Raw genomic sequence first — 16845 nt, forward strand, 5'->3', positions numbered from 1 at the left:
CAAAGCACTTGGAGGAGGAAAACAGTTTAAAGAGGTGAACGATACACTAGTAAATCTGCTGTTTAGTTTGCTTTTTTTTCCCCTGAGGTCTGGGATCCTCCTGGGTGCAGAGCATCAGCCGGGTGGGCACGCTCTGCTTAGAGACCCGGGGCTGCAGCCTCTGCCGCTCCAGGGGGCTGCCCAGCTTGGCCGGTCACTCACAGGCACAGGGCTTGTGATGTGGAGATCCCAACTGAAACATCCCATAAGGATCATGTCAGATGCTGTTTGGAACACAAACAGACCCACACCTCAGCCTTTGACGCTTTGTCAAGCTACAGAGAGGTTTGGATGGGGCAGGAGGGCAGAGCGTGGTGCAGGGCTTGGGACATGGGAGGGTGCGTGCCCGTCGCTCTGGTTCAGGCTGATGTCTCGTTTGTGGGTAACAAGAATTACCATGAAAAATCAACAACAGTGAAGATCTCCTCTCCCTTCCTTTCTCCTTTATCAACATACCATTTGCTGTACAGATTAGGATTTCTTTCTTTTTTTTTTTTAGCTTAAAGACAAAAATCTTTTAGCAGGAGTCAGACTGAGAAAGAATGTTGCCAAGATACACAGAAATACCCTATCGCAGCATCGCGTTTAGAGACCTTGGAAAGAGAAAAAAGTAATGAAGAAGACAGGCTTTTTTTGATTACGTTCCCCCTGACCCCGTTGCAGCTAGATATTTTGGCCCCAAGTTGTAGCATGGTGGAATGCTCCAGTTACCGATAAAAAGTGCTTTAAACTGTATTAACAATGAAAACCAATGACAGGGATGCTTTACATCACTGTGGAGCGGTGTCCCTGTAGCTCTCTGCACACTGCTGCTGTTGAAACCCAACAAATAAAGTTCACATTTGCTCTTTCATAGTTTCCTTCGCATTTCACATACTTAACCTGTTGAAGTTTAAGGACTACTTATAAAGAATAGCTCAGGCTGTGTTTGGGATGTAAAATTTATATTAATAGAATTAATAGCATCTTGGATACCTCTTGTATTTAAGTTTCGTGTAACTGGGGGACAAAACAGCTGAGAGACAAGGGAGAGCCCAGGGTGGCCCGCTGTGGTTATGGATTACACCATCCACACAGATTTACCTCAACCCTTTTGTGTCTCATTTAGTTATTCTCATTTATACATCCAGATATCTGCAACTCCAGATAACTCTGTGTGTTCGTGCCTACGTTGGAGGGCTGGTACAATGTCCTGCTGTCAAAAAGGGAACAGTATATGTGTGTTAAAGGGTAATTGCAGTGTGTTTGTTCTGATTCTCTGTGGTCAATGTAATTTAAATTAGGCATATTAACTGTGTATATATATACACATATCTATATGCACAAGAGTGCAGGGCATCTTGCATTTAAGTATTTGATGAGGAAAAACGGTGACTTCCAGCACCAGCTTAGAGGAAATGTGACGGCATAACAATTAAAGTTTCTGAGCTATTTCACATATACAAATCCAAGATCCAACTGCATTAAAATAAAGCAAGTCAAAATATAGAAGCAGCATAACTAAGCTGAGGTTTTGGAGTTGGCTGAACAACAAAGGGAGTATGACAGCTATCAAACATCTGAAGTCTCAGAGCAGTGGCACCTCTGTGGAGATGTTTTGGGTGCGATGTTAATAAGCTTTACATTTGTCTTGCTCTATTTGCAGTTTGCTGCTGGGTTTGGAGCGGTCTTTTTCTTTGAAGATACATTGGAGATATAGACTGAGGGAGCTGTGCTCTGAAAATAATTGGGGTGGTGTTTTTTAGTTTGGTCATTCATGGGAATGAGGGCTTTCTTGAAACTATTGTTTGTTTGTTTTGTTTTATCTTTGGTGTCCAAAGAAGGGCAGCAAAGGTGGTGAAGGGTCTGGAGCACAAGTCTGATGGGGAGCGGCTGAGGGAGCTGGGGGTGTTTAGCCTGGAGGAGGCTGAGGGGAGACCTGATCACTCTCTACAACTGCCTGAAAGGAGGGTGTAGTGAGGCGGGGGTCGGTCTCTTCTCCCCAGTAACAAGCGATAGGACGAGAGGAAATGGCCTCAAGTTGCACCGGGGGAGGTTTAAATTGGATATTAGGAAGAATTTCTTCACCGAAAGAGTTGCCAAGCGTTGGAACAGGTTGCCCAGGGAAGTGGTGGAGTCACCATCCCTGTAGGTATTCAAAAGACGTGAAGATGCGGTGCTTAGGGACGTGGTTTAGTGGTGGGCTTGGCAGCGCTAGGGTTTTGGTTGGGGTTGGTGTGGCAGTGCTAGGTTTATGGTTGGACTTGATGATCTTAAGGATGTTTTTCAACCTAAATGATTCTATGGTTCTATAAAAAAATGCTATTCTTTTTTCTCCTTAAAAAGATAAGACAGAAAAAAGAATTCGATTTCATGTGTGCCCTTAAAAATTAGAAAGCTTTTTTTTTTAAAACATACATTCTTTCTAAACTAGAAATACTTTGTTTGAAAAATGTTTGGATTTTGGTTTGTGCTTTGGTGTTTTGTTTGGTTGGTTTTGGGGGGGGGTTGGTTTTGTTTTTTATTTGTTTTGTTTGGGGGTGTTTGTTTTTGTTTGGTAGGTTTTGGATTTTGGGGTTTGTTTGTTTGTTTTAAAAGCTGCTCTGCATTCCTCCACGTCTGATAGCTAAAAAAACTTGCAACCTGGAGATATTCACAGAGACAGAATCACATCAGTCAGTCACAGAACCACATCTTCTAATGGATAAACTATTCGAATATTTCTCATTGCTGAGCTGCAGAGGTCAAAGTGATACTGACCCCCTGCATGGCCTTGAATTATCTCCCTCTCCTTCCTCTGCAAAGCCTGGCTGTTAAATAGTTCCTGGCAGAAGAGGCGTGAGAAACAATTAGCTAATGCTGGTAAAATGTTTTGAATACAAAATGTAGTTCATAGGTGCTAAGAGTGGCTCCCATCAGTCATGGTTAGCAGATGCTGTCATTTACCAACCTCTGATTTTTGGTTAGGTCTTCTAGGAGTGGAAAGAAAACAGGATAGACTTAAAAAGTCTATCAATATTTATACTCCTGTCTTCAGATGTTTTAATAACGTTTTCCTATTGATTTCATCTGCTACTGATCACTTTAATAAATGAAGATATTTCCTGTTCTATGGGTCTAAAAGTTGTGTCCCCCACTAGCCCGAGGACTAGTTTCTGTGGTTGGATCAAAGGTAGCTCAACCTCACCCATCCCTGGCTGTCGGAGAGATCCCCATTTGATAGTAATATGCACATATAAGTGCCTCTCAGTTTTGTTCTAGTCTGTTGCATATTCTCTAGAGCAGATTGCCATGTTCTCTGGGGGCTCTAGGATCCCTGGGATAGTCCTCCTTTTTTCTTCGGTGTTGTAAACTTGCTCTGCTGTTGATGGGCTAGGACGAGTTCGTGTGGTAGTAGGTGGAGGTGGGGGTGAAATTATTATTCTCCATCAGACAGATATTTTACATGGTCTGTTCCTTTTCCTTTATATGATAAATTTTAAATGTTGCAATGCTGTGGTCCGTGTGTGTATCAAAGCATGCCCAGCCTGGAGAAGGGGAACAGGGTGGTTAAGAGCTGACATCAGAGCCTGGCTCTGACCCTCCCGGGGAGCCTGAGCCTCCACAGCTGCTCCCCACCTCAGACAGGGCTTGTGCTGCCACGGCTTCCCACCTGCGGCAGGGCCGCAACGCACCCCGGGGGAAACACTGCTTCAAAGTTTTATTATGTAGAAACTTAAAAACCCCCAAATTAGGAAGGATTTGATCTGTCACAAAGTTACTTCACTGGAAGAAAGCTCGGGCTATAAAGCCACGCCGTGCTTTATGCAGAGGAATGAGGCAGTTCCTGTGGTACCAAACTGCAGTCATTAAGACAAGGAGTGAAGGAAAGCATTGAAGGACCTGCTCTTGCTCCATTGAAACCTGTGTCGGTTTTGTCATTGATTTTTAATGGAGTCAGGGTGAAGTCTCTGGTTAACAATTGCTGACAAACCTGTGTAAAACCTCCCTGCTCCGTCTGAGATGGGGGTTGGTGATGAAGGGGGTGCAGGCGGTGGTGGTTGTCTGCGTTGGCTTGGGCAGCTCAGAGGTCTGTCTCAGCTCTGTCTTTCTGTTATGAACCCTGACATGGGGATTTTTTGCAGTATGTTGGGTTGCAATTGATTTATGTTTCATGTGAGAAATGCTTATAATGCATGGGATGTGACTATTTTTAGTAAGATGAGTATAATTTTTCTCCCCATTTATAGGATGGCTATTTTTCCCACCGACCGAAAGAGAAAATGCGAACAGACAGCAATAATGAAAATTCAGTCCCCAAGGACTTTGAAAATATTGATAACAGTAACTTTGCTCCCAGGACTCAGAGGCAAAAACACCAGTCTGAGCTGGTGAAAAAACCCCTTAGCAAGCAAAAGGAGCACTTGAGAAAGAAACTGGAAGAGGAGAAGATGAAGGAGAACTTGCTGCTGGGGAAGAACTCCAATGAGGTGGTACAATTCAGTGATCACCCTGGAAAAAACAGCAGCAGCAGCAACAACAACAATTTGAAGGAGATTCACAGGTCTCCCAGACAGCATCATTTAAAAAAACCTGGAAACAGCTCCCCTGAACTGAGATACGACCAGCCACCAAAGTGTGAGGTAACGGGCAAAGAGGCAATCTCAGCCATGTCCCGGTCTAAATCTAAGCAGTGTCGGCAGGAGATCGCAGAGGTGTATTGTCAGCACAAGCATGGAAAGCTGATGCCGGAGAAGGTGACGCGTTTCTGTACACTGGAGGGTAAGTTGGTAGATGGTCAAGGAGAAATAGCACTGTATCTTGGGGGAAGGATTCTATATAATTGAAATGCCCTTCTGATGACTAAAAATGGCTTTATTGCAGGAATGTATAATATACTTAAGTCTGTGAAAATGAGGGAGAGTTTGAGGGTGCTTTAAACAGGGAGTTACATGGATGTCGCAATATCCTTGGTAGATTCCTATAGAATTTCTTTTCACTTTACTTCCACCAGATTTTGTATTATACAATGCGGTCTAGGTATTCAGCTGGTGCTTCTGTTTCTTTTAGTTCTTAATCTACAGACACAGAGAAGCGTAGTCAAAGTCTTGTTATTCTGTACAGGAGCTGCATGTGTTTTGGGGATCGGGGAACAGCTGTGGTGAATTTTGGTGCCTTATGCTAACTGATAAATGAGTGTCATTGCTGTTATGGCCGTATTGCCATTTTTCTGCCACAGTGGAGTCCTAGCTAATAACCAGGACTGCTCCACATTTTGACAACCCAGATAATTATCAGAAATATAATAGAAAAAAATTCCAAAAGCATGGGCAAAAAAATCCAATTTTGTGGCTCACTTCTATTTTTAATGTCCTTCAATCAGCAAAAGTAATTTTCAAAATCACTGTTGTAGAGAGTCAGTTCCCTCTGCTAGCCTAAGCCAAGCTTTGAGTTCTTGCTTTTGGTTTCTCCATGCAGTCAGACACATGAGGTATCTCTTAGCTTGCTGTTGGTTTGCATGTGTGAACTGGCCTTTTCCTACTTTTCAAGAAGAGTGCTTTCTGTGCTGCCATTCATTTAGCTGTAAGCTTCCCATATAGTAAAGTGCTTTTTTTTTTTTTTTTAATGCATTGATCAATTGATCAAAGTAGGTATTGATCAAGGAACAGCATTATCACGGCAGCACTTGTTTATACAGCAGTCCAAAGTCCCCATCCTATAATTGGCATTTCGGCCCATGCATGTAAGGATATGCCAATGTCTTTGTCCCAGCTGAAAGTGCAGAGGGACTTTTACAAGCAAGAGAATAGGTCTTGCTTTGAGATGGTACGGTAAACAGGGTGAGCCATGGAGATTAGGGGATGTTTAGTTTCTTTCATTAGGAATATTTAGTTACATCCTCTAATGACCACAGCTTACCTGTTTATTGCAGCATCGCAAAGCAGTGGTTACTATTGGGTGGTTTCAGTGTGGGAGGGAGGAGGATCCGTCCTGCTATTGCCTAAATTAGGAGGCCAAACTCCTTGTACAGACACTGGAAAAAAGGAGATACCCCAGAGGATGTCTCCAAACAAGAGCATCTCTCTGTAATAGGAAGCGTAGACTTTTAATTTAGATGATGCGTATTATCAAGATGAATGGTGTGAGCACCCCATTTCCCACCCCAATGCATCTGTGACTGTTTTTTTTTGTTTGGTTTTTACCATGTCTCTGTTGGTGTTTTTTCCTCCTTTTCTTATCATGGTAATACTCAAAATCGTTAAGCTGGGTGGGCAAACATTAGAGAGAAAGAATTAATGGAGCTGGCAGAAGACTTGGTGTTCAGTGGGAAGCAGGGAAAGGGACAGCAAAGGCAGCACAAGTTGAAAGGAAGATAAAAGAACAGTAGAGAGGTAAGAATTGAGCAAAACCAGACATCAGTGACAGACTGAGCATCAGTGAGTACCCTCAGGTGCCCCTGAGGTCCCATTGGGATGCCACTGGTGGAATCCACTGTGATAAGCATGTCCTTGGTATCCTTCCCTCTTCTTCTCTAACGACAGGATAGTCAGCTCTGGTCTGTGAGAAAGCCGATGGAGGTCAGCACCTTGCAGACACTGTGCTACACTTTTTGGGATCAAGGACGTTTCTTAGTAATGTCTTCAATACTATATACCTTGTGTATGCTAAATGCATCACATATATAAATACACAAGTGATAACCTGGAGAGAGCTGGAAAATGTATTGTTGTTAGTGTGGGCGCACACTGCAGCTGTGTGCAGTTTTGCACACACTGATTCCATCCCCTGCCTGGTAATCTGTCTCCCAGGGATGCAGGGTGACTTTCCAGATGTTTTAAACAACAAACATTCTTAAAAACAGGCTTCTCAAGAATATACTTACTGTTTCTTTTTTAAATACAGAATTTATCTTCTGTGCCCTGCAGTCAGGACAATAGTGTGGTCTTAGAACCAAGAACAGTGTCACCTTTCACACTTGAAGCCTTTCAGCATGTATGTACGTTGCACATTGGTATAAATGCTTCCTTTGTAGTAAGACAAAGTAAAGCGTCCAGGAAAACTGGGGGCTACAAACATGACTAGAGAAATAGCGAAGTTGTCCAAATATGGTTGTATTGTAACATGAATTTAGTAACAACTCATGAGGTATTGATATATACCACATTAAAAAATTAAGTATAAAAAGACTGGCTACAGTTTTTAGATTTGCAGTGCTAGAGTTTCATTTAGATTTTTATTTTAGGCAGCGATGCTTGTTTAAAAAGAATAATTGAGAGATGTCTTAACTTAGCCAGATGGATCCTTGTGGAAAATGTTGACTTTTCTTTGCCTCGAGGTTATTTCCTCCTGCCCATGCTGACGACTGAAGTTAACTGCTTCAACAGCCAGATTTCCTTGGCAGAAAATCTGGACATCTTGTGTTACGTACAGGGCTGCTCTAGAGCAGATTTGGGAGCTTTGCTGTGAGGAAGTGATAATGCAGCAGCATATTGAATGGGGCACGAGTTGCTTATGCAGGAGGTGCCAACGCACAAGCAGATTGGAAGGTCAGACCTACAGAGGAGATCCAGACTTTGAAATCACATCTCAAATGTCTGAATACAGGACTATCAGGACAGACATGTAGGAACCCCAAAACTGAAGGTGCCCAGTGACTGCTGGAAGACCTGACATATATATAACTTGGTAGTAGGCCCCTTAAGTTTTACAACCCTGTTAAAGATAACATTGCCTGAGTTTAAGTATGTTGTGGTCTCAGATCTCTCCTCCCCACTGCAGAACATGAATACTGCTGTTGTTGACTCAGACTGGCTCCATCCCTCATCAAAGGTGTCTTCATCAGCCCCAGAGGTTCTTTAAAGAGTTGAACTTGATTAGGAGATGTTTGTGAAGCACTGGCCATCAGCTTTTGAGGATAGAAGACACTCCATTGTTGCGATCATTGGTAGGGGGAGATCTGGGTGGAGGTCTTGCCACTTTATGCATCAAAAAAGCTATATGCTGTTTGTCAGGAAGAGTCAGACATCTGGGGACTGAGTCTATGTATTCGGCATGTGAGTGCTATTTCCTTCAGTTTGGTTCGAAAAAAAGGTGTCCTGTCTGTTTTCAGCAGAGCTGTGAAGTATAAATGTTTATGCATTGGAGCAGCACATTCATCCATTATCCCAACATATAAATGTGTTCCCAGTGCTATGGTTTCCATTGAGATGTCATCCAGCATTTAATCCCCTTGGATCCTGTCTCAGCTGGTCAAAACCACGAAGTTGCTAAGTGTAGCTATCAATCATGGACATGACTCCATCCAGCTGAATTGTCATAAACGTTAAGTGATACGTTCACTTGAGTGGTTATCAATGGGAACAGGATCTTACACTCTGGGGTTTTTTTTAAAGTATTTTATTGTTTCCAAAGGCAACAGGCAAAGGAAATTGAATATAACTATCTTCAGTGTATAAAAGAAAGGATTGTTAAAACAAAGAGCATCATGTTTACTACCTGTTTGACATGCAGGTGTTATTTCCATGAGAACAAGAGGACACAGACTGCAGTCCCTCTAAGGACAATGCAGAGAGCCAGCGCTGCTGAAGCAGCAAAATGGGACATGGCAACTTTGCTGCTTACCTGACTTGCAGAGCACATGAGCGGGCGTTTCCCAGCAAGCCAGTCCTGAAAACAGGGCACAAGTGCTGCAGAACAGGGATTGGTGTCAAAGGCTTTAGGTGCAGCCTTATCCAAAGTCATGGCTGAGGTCAGGGCAACAGGCAGCTTACAAGTCACCCTTCACTCCGAATGGAATGTTTGGAGTTTGTGGAAGTGTGTGTTGAGGGGAAATGCAGTCAGTGAATGTGAGAGGGGAAAAGTATGTTCAACACAAGGTTAGATGAGGAAAGGGAAAATCTAGTCCTGTGCAGGTTAGGGAGAGTATACAGGGAGACATCCTTCTGAGGAGTTAATTTCTCCTCAGGAGACATGATAGAGAGATCAGCAACCTGTGGACAACGTGACAGATGGTTTCCTTGCTGGGACCATCTCCAGCCTGGTCCTCTACAGGCCAGACTAGAGATACCGGTTCCTCTGGTGTGCCAGACTCGCTTCTGCTCACCGGAGCTATTGGTGGACCCGGACCAACTGCCTTCCTTCCTTGTCCGTCATCATATGTGGCCTTCCTCTTGTACAGAAGTACTGGGAAGAAGCAGAAGTTTCAATGTGAATTCTTGGCTCTAAAATAAACATGACTCTGTACCTAGGTAAACTCCTCTTTGACAAAGCACAAGTGACCTGATCTGTGCCACGTTTTCCCCAGCAGAATCCCTTATTGCCATGGGCAGGAGTACAGCTTAGAACGGCCACTGTGACCCTGACTGCTGAGATTGCTCTCCAGGTTATTGAGCAGCAGTGCAATTACAATTACACAACTCCACATTTCAACATTGGTGTTGAAGTTGTGACTTCTACTTGCAGTCTTCCTTCTGCAATGAGAAGGGCCCAGCTTCTGACCCACTGGCTGGATTCAGTCCCCGAATTCTCTTGGTTTTCACTCCCATGTGGATCGTGGTAGTTTGTAGCTCTGAATCCCTTGCCTTGCAAGTTTGCTGGATGTGCAGCGTGGTTCCTCCTTAGTCATGGGCACCAGGTCCATGAGCCATTGCAGGCATGGTGCCAAGTGATATCTGCATCAGTCCTCCTCTGGACCAGTTTCTCTAGGCTGCCATATCCCCAGGGGAGACTCTCGCCTAATCTTTGTCATTAGTTACCCAATTGGATTTACACTTGACCCAGATCTATGGCCCTGGACAGACCAAAAGCATGTAGGGTGTTTTTGAGGGGTGTTTTCTAAGATGCAGTTCTGGCAAAAGCAAAGTCCTTAGGAAAGCAGAGAGCTGCAAGTGAGCCTGATTTATTTTCCTTTGGCTCTTCTGTTGTCTTTTCTTAGTTTATAAATCAAACAGGTTTTCTACTACCTTCATCCCTGTGGGGTAAACCCAACTCATAAATAAAGTAGAAAAATAATGAAGCTGCCCTCATTCCGTATCATTCGTCAGCACTGAAAGAGTTCTTTGCAGATTAGACTGCTTTCTCCTTGGTTGCTTATTGATAATGCTGCTCTCGCACATTGAAAACAGAGTTTTCAGTTTGTTACAGGCTGCAGAGAAGAAAATTTTCCATTTCAGTTTAGAAAACACAGTTGTCTTTCGGTTTTCAAATTGAGAGAAAACGACTCTGGAGCTGTTTACTGAATAATATGCACAGGTAGTAGCAATCTGCATGTCTGCAATGTTTTTATCTGACTACTTCAAAACACTCGACAGAAAGAAGTATGATTTGCAGGAAGGGAGAGGATAAGCCACTAGGATGCCAAGTATTTATGGGGTGGAGCAGAGCAGTTCTTCAAAGCATGGAAATGAGAGCATCCTCTATATAAATTTAAAAGAACAGGAACTGTAACTAAGCAAATACGGAATTTCATCCACTCAATATGCATGTGTATGCACACAGTGACACATAAACGTAAGGCTTTGTTTAGCTTTCACATTTTTGACTGCATTTTTAGACTCACTGGATTTGATCTAAAGGTTATGGAACCTCAAGTTTGTCTTTTTCTCCTGGTTTCAGGATTTCCAATGACATTGACTGCTGCTGCTTTTCTGTATGTTTAGTCTGTTAATATGACAAAATTACTGTGGTGAACTATACATGGTTTAAGGAGCATGTAAGAGCCACTGCACGTGCAGCCCAGACAGCATTTTAGTATGCTGCACCACAGATGACTCCGGTTGCAATAAATTTACTGTGAGTAGACTAATTGCAAAATAACCCTAATTGAGTAGTTATCAGTGAACAACATCCTGTGGAACAAAACTGCTTACAATTAATAGCATTTAAGTCATACGCTGGTATTCTGCAGAACACTAAGATGTAATTACACTGTGTACAGAGATTGTGTTCTGTTCTGGAAACCATGTTTCCAGCACTTCTTTCATGATAAAGGGTTGCTTCAAGATTCAGTACTTGCATTTTAGGCGAAATGAATTTATGAAATAAGTGGTGTGTCTCTCCTCTCCCCTTACATGTGTAAAGCAGAGCCAACTCTAATAAAATTAGTGAAGCTACGGCACTGTAAGGAGAAAAATGAGGTCCGGGAAGAACATATGTTGCTGGTGATTCTCAGGTTAACTTTTATAATGGCCACATGTGCAAGTTTGGATAGTTAAAATTAGGATATAAGTAATGAAAAGATCCTTTGTTATTTTGGCTGAAGACGGACCCTACCTCATTGCATGGATGAGGACTGGAGTATATAATTTATGTGATGAAAATGCATGTAAGTTCTAGGACCCAAAGTGCACATAAGCCCCTATCACAGACGGGGTGTGCAGGCAGGTGTCCCACCATAGGGCTGTCTGCGTTGCTGTTGGGTGGCGAGTGCACTCTGGTCATTTGAAGGGAGCGATGAGGCAGCCTTGATGCAAGAGCTGCCAAGACACTTCCCCCTGCTCACAGCTGAGCTGTTCCCCGGGCAGAGGGACAAATGAATGAGTTATCCTCAGAAACTGGATCTGACCAGTGAGTCAGAAAGTGGACAAATTTCTTTGCAGAAAGAAGATCTATGTACACCTTGTAAGGGAGCTGGAATTGCTAGAAATGTTCTTGTGGCATCCCAAAACAGGGTGACGTTGTTTTGCCAACTCTCTGCATCTCTGGGGACAGCTGCAGTGTAGAGGAGACTGGTGTTTCTCAGGGAGGGATGAGCTTGTGGTGTTGCAGAGCTGAGGGATTCTTCTAAAATAAGGCCATTATGTGCGCAGGCTGGCTCTGTCAGTGCTGTCTTGCATAGTTTCAGCTTTGGTTTTAGAAGAAATTCAGTGAGGGGAAAACTGTGTTGAGTGTCTGTGCCAATTAATCCTTTCACTTAAATACAGAGAATTCCTGTCTAGATCATCTGTAAGTTTACAAGTGGGAGAATGAAATCAGACTGATGTTCCTCTGTTTTTTTCCATGTGATGCTACTGTCTGGTCACGTTTTTCCACGTTAGGGCTGTCTGTTCACCTGTGGATCTGGCTGCTGCAGAGTTGGTCTCTGACAGGCCGGGGCGACAGACTTGCAGGAAAACATCTTGACAAATGGCATCTTGAGGAAATGCCGAGAGCAGTGCATGACACAAGGAATGGAGGGCAGAAGGGCTGCGAAATTTATGGTCAGCAGCCCTAGTTCTCACCAAGCCTCTGTTTTGGAAAATGATATCGTTTTATGGAGCATTAAAGGAGGAGCATGGGCAAGCGTGGGAGAGGATAACGTCTGAGTATGTCCTTGCTGCAAACCTCCTGGGAAGAGAGCATGAGGGTAGAGAAGCTCAGTGAATATTTTGATAAAGATTACTACATATGTACAGAGATGAAAGAAAAGTACTTAAATGATCACTAATGCTTCCCAGTGATCCTGAAGTGTATGGACAGAGTTTGGGGGGCGGAGAGTCAAATTCAACTGTGGCTAGAGAAAATTATTGGTACAATGGTATGAGCTGGGAGGGGACAAGGGAAAAAAAAAAAAGAAGCCCCAAAACCATCAAACCCAACCTCCCCCTGTAGTAGGAAAACTTGAGCCATACTGGCAATCATGGGTTTTTTTTCATATAAAGTAGGTGTTGGACCTCTGGAGTGAACTCATTACAGTGATTTTAGTAGACAGACCTGGCATCTCATCCTCTTGTTTTTATTCAATGCTAAGCAAGCAGCTGTGCGATGTAAATGCACAGTAGTACTGAACTGAGCTTTGGTTAATGTTGCACAAGCAGCTTCAACGTTATATTCTTTCCTAATTTGACTTTGCAACCATAACAAAACTGTGTTAAAGTGTCATTGTTACGTACTAATTGTAAGCAGGCAACAGCTACTTTCAGATCTGCTTTTTGATGTAGGCCTAAAATGTCACCAAGGACAAAAGGAGATTGCTGGGGCTGACTTGCTGGAAATTCAACTCTGCCTTTCTAACCATTGCACTTCTCTATGTACCATTACTTAGCAAAGTAACACTTTGTTTTCACAGGAATCTACAGCTGATGAACTATTATTTTGAGAATGTGGAAGTGCCACGTCCCAGAAATCCCATGCTAGCTGCAGCTGAGGCTGCCACAGTTTGGTTTGAAGTCAGTGGCACTGACTGTATTACTTTTAAAATAACTGGGGAGAGAAGTCTTGACATTAATTTCCTCCTCCTGAGCTGCGGCAAAGAATTTTCGTCTTTTGTGACTTCTTGAAACAGAAACCTTAACTATTTACAGAGTTTGTTACAGGATTAAGTATATAGGTAAAGGAAATGCACCCCTTTTCAGGCAGGTTTTTGAAAGGGTACATTTATTTGATGCGTTTCAGGAGCTCCTAGGCTTTATGAGATCAGTGGCTGTCTTGTAATGTCTTTCCTCAGAAATGAGGAAGAGTTGTTCAAGGGATCTACTCTGAATTAAAATGCCAACAGTCTACGAATGAAGCCAGTCTTACAGGACATTAATGCCATTTTAAGATTCCAAACCGTAATTCAGTTGTTTCTCTTGCAAATATTTCTTACGCAGAAGGTAGTTTTAAAACATCAATCTTTTTTCTCCCTGGGTAATCATGACTTCTGTGGAAAAAAGGAATGACAAGAGCCTGTAGCTCAGCAACCCTGGAAAAGATTTTGAAATTGCTCAATGTATATTTAGCCTTCCAAATAAATGCTTGTCTTTGATAGTTTGAGAGCATGTTAAAAGTGAATAGCCCTGATTCCCAGCTCACACTATTTTAATGTACACGATATGTCGCTGATTTATCATCTAGTTGTGTCAAAGTAGTTATTCCTGATTGGCACCCTTGTAAGGAAGAACAGTCTACTCCCAACTCCCAGTATGTACTGCTGTCACCATCAGGCTTAGTTGAATGCACATTAAACTCTGAAGTATTCCATTTACAGTTTTACTATAAAGAAAAATGTTGGTTTTAAAGTCCTGGCCCTACTGAAAGGTCCATGGCAAAAGTCCATCCTTCTCTAGTTTTCTCATCAGCCTCCAGGGAGGCCAAAGAACTTTTCAGTCCTTTCTTCTAGAGCTTGCTGAAGATGAATCATCACTGCCATCTCTTGTGTTCGGTTCTTACCTGTCTGTCTTCTTCCAGTGGATGTCACTGTAAGAATGGTGGGAGATCTAAGACAAAACCCAGAATTATACTGCAGGAAAATCATTACCTATTAACTCAAACTCTGCAGTTTATTGAAAATAATTTGAATAGTGATTGTACGTGCTTTCAAATTGTGACATTCGTAGGATTTGTTCTGCAGGACTGAGTTGCTTGTTGCCTTGTAAAACCTAATTTCTCTGTATTACTGTTCTTTTGCTAAAACACAGTCTTCTATGGGCAGCGCTGCCGGGGGAGTATTGGCCATACTCCAGTGGCTGCATTCCCTGGCCTCACCACCTTCTCTTAGCCTGCTACAACTTTTCTGGGCATTAAAAGTTTTGAAGAAAGGCCCTTCTACCTCTTAACGATGTGCTTTGTCTGGACTGAGAAGAGTGGGTGCGTTTAGGTTGTCAGTGGGTGGTACATATTAAGCTCATTGGTAAGCATATAAAGGCTTGCTTCAGACTTGTGTTCAAGTTTCCTATTCATCATTACTGCATATATATATATGCTGACTGTGTTTTGGGAGGACCATGTTGTTCTCCATAGGCAGTGAAATTCAGCAATAACTTCAACTTCACACTTTTTTTTTTTTTAACAGCAGTATGGGTACTGCCTTTGCATTATGCCAGGAGTTTAGAAAAAAAAGCCTGTGTCCTCATGAATCAAAAGCTTTTATTTAGACACTGCTCTCCTTACCTTGCATTATTCCCTGAGGAATCACTACCATGGCAAATGAAGATTCTTGTAGGAGGACAACCTTCTGACTTCTGTCATGCTGATGGTTTGGGGGCCAGCTTTGTGAGATTGAACATGAAATCTTTATGGTACCATAAAGATCTCACATCATCTTTGTGTGGATCAGCTTGAAGACGCTCATCTACAGAGCTCATCTCCCATTTTCTTGCTAATTCCTCCAGCTTGCATTTGCTTATTTAAATGACCAGTTGTCCTTGAGGCATGATAGTCTGCAACAGTTGTAGGTCTTGTCAGGGAGCACTGCAAAAAAAAGCTGTCTGTAGAAAGGATCTCTTTCTACAAATCACCTTGGAAACCTCACTACTCAACTGAAGTTCAAGGCAGCTCTCCATGTAACTAGAATATAATTGCTTGTATCATTCTTTTTGTTGCAGGGTGATTGCTTCTCTTTCGTGTGGACTTTCTTGTCCAAACTCATGGTGAAGTGTTTTGTTGAAGCCTTGATTCATTTGTATAACTCATTAAAAGTTTTAAGATAAATATATCACTGGTGAGAATGTACCTTTGTTTGTGACCAGCTGTAAATAGCAGCTTAAGCAGTCTTGCTGCTTACTCACTTGTGTTTTTAATTGGAAATGAAGGTTTCCACCCAACCAGTGATATTACCATGCAGTGGAGTATTTTAAACTGTGCTACTTTTAGACTGAAAGCTTCTGTGTATGTGGTGTGTTACTGTGCTGCATAATGTTGTTGAGCTTGACAGTAGCATGACTAAACAGAACCATACATTTTCATGTTCTCCATCTATTTGTAAGCTGTGATTCATTCTGGGCAATTTACTGAATAGTAGGGAGGAAAAGGGAATTTTAAAAGATGAATTTACTACAATATATATTTTACCCATTTGTACTTTTTCTTTTGCATGGGCTGTAGGTGTAGATGCTCTGAAAGAATTTCACTAATATATCTGTAAGTCTTTGAACAGGTTTGAGGATCTATCCCAGTTGTTCTTTCTGTCTGAGTCATGTTCTTTGGTTGCTTATTCAAAAACATTGTAAGGAATATACTCCCTTACAGGAGGGAAGGCTGGACAGGAGAACCCAGCGTGGGTCAGCTGCCCACCTTGCCAGAGTAAGCTAATGAGAGGCTGAGATTAATTGTGAATAGAGCTACTGACATTAATTGCGAGTAAGACTTCTACATAACACACGCTGGATTTGCCAGGCCACAGCAGAGGGAGGCTACATGGAGCTGATGTACTTTTTGTAAATAGTTCTTCTGTTTTCTGCCAGGAGGTGAACACAAACCCAAACTTCCCATGGAGTATTAAAAGCAAAGTGGGCTAGAGGTTTAACTGTTGTATATTGCACTAGCTTTGATGACCTCACTTAAATGATGCCTTATTTCAGTAACTTTATTTAGTAACCTGTATCAGTGCACCTTGAAATGTCCCTGTGCACTTATCTCCATAATTTTAAGATCTAGGAAAAAAAAGACCTGGGGAAAAAAAGGCAATTTTGTTCCTACAGGAGCAAGCAAAGGTCAAGAAAAGAAAAGAGGTATTCAGGGCTGAGGATCCTTGTCTTGCTGGTCAAGGGAAGTGTATGGTCCAAAGCAAAGCACATCCATCCAGTATTTTGGGAATAAGAACAGTTTTATGGTAGTTCTGATTCTGGAAATAGTCTACCAGCAGATCCCTGAAAAGCAAATGGAAAATCACTTCTGTCAGGCTCCTGAGTAATACTATGAGGAGGCTTCAGACATCTCTGGCATTCTTCAGCTAGTCAGCAAAAAGGAAATCCACTTCTGGATGTTCTTAATGAGAAATCCCATTAGATTCAGCTCCATCATTTACAACAAAAAGGCTGCAGTTAACACACAAGTTCACACGTTTCATTTCTCTCTATCACTTATGACCATTTGTAGGCGTAATTTGCCAAACATACAGACAAGATCATCTTCGTGTTTTTCTTGATGTTTGCTTTCTATTGCTACAGACTG

General features: G+C 42.4%; 1 protein-coding gene across 1 annotated transcript in view; it reads left to right on the plus strand.

Annotated features, from left to right (window-relative positions):
• Nucleotides 1-4247: 4247 nt before the first annotated feature.
• Nucleotides 4248-16845, plus strand: part of XYLT1 (xylosyltransferase I) — a gene marked incomplete at its 5' end in the record, with an annotated part of 98267 nt that continues 85669 nt past the window's right edge. The window contains one exon of the mRNA XM_009697009.1: nucleotides 4248-4779. Coding sequence (XP_009695311.1) covers nucleotides 4248-4779 — 532 coding nt within the window. The remainder of the gene's footprint in view (nucleotides 4780-16845) is intronic.

This window comes from Cariama cristata, unplaced genomic scaffold, assembly GCF_000690535.1.
Source record: "Cariama cristata isolate BGI_N322 unplaced genomic scaffold, ASM69053v1 scaffold17173, whole genome shotgun sequence".
Taxonomy (NCBI): Eukaryota; Metazoa; Chordata; class Aves; order Cariamiformes; family Cariamidae; genus Cariama; species Cariama cristata.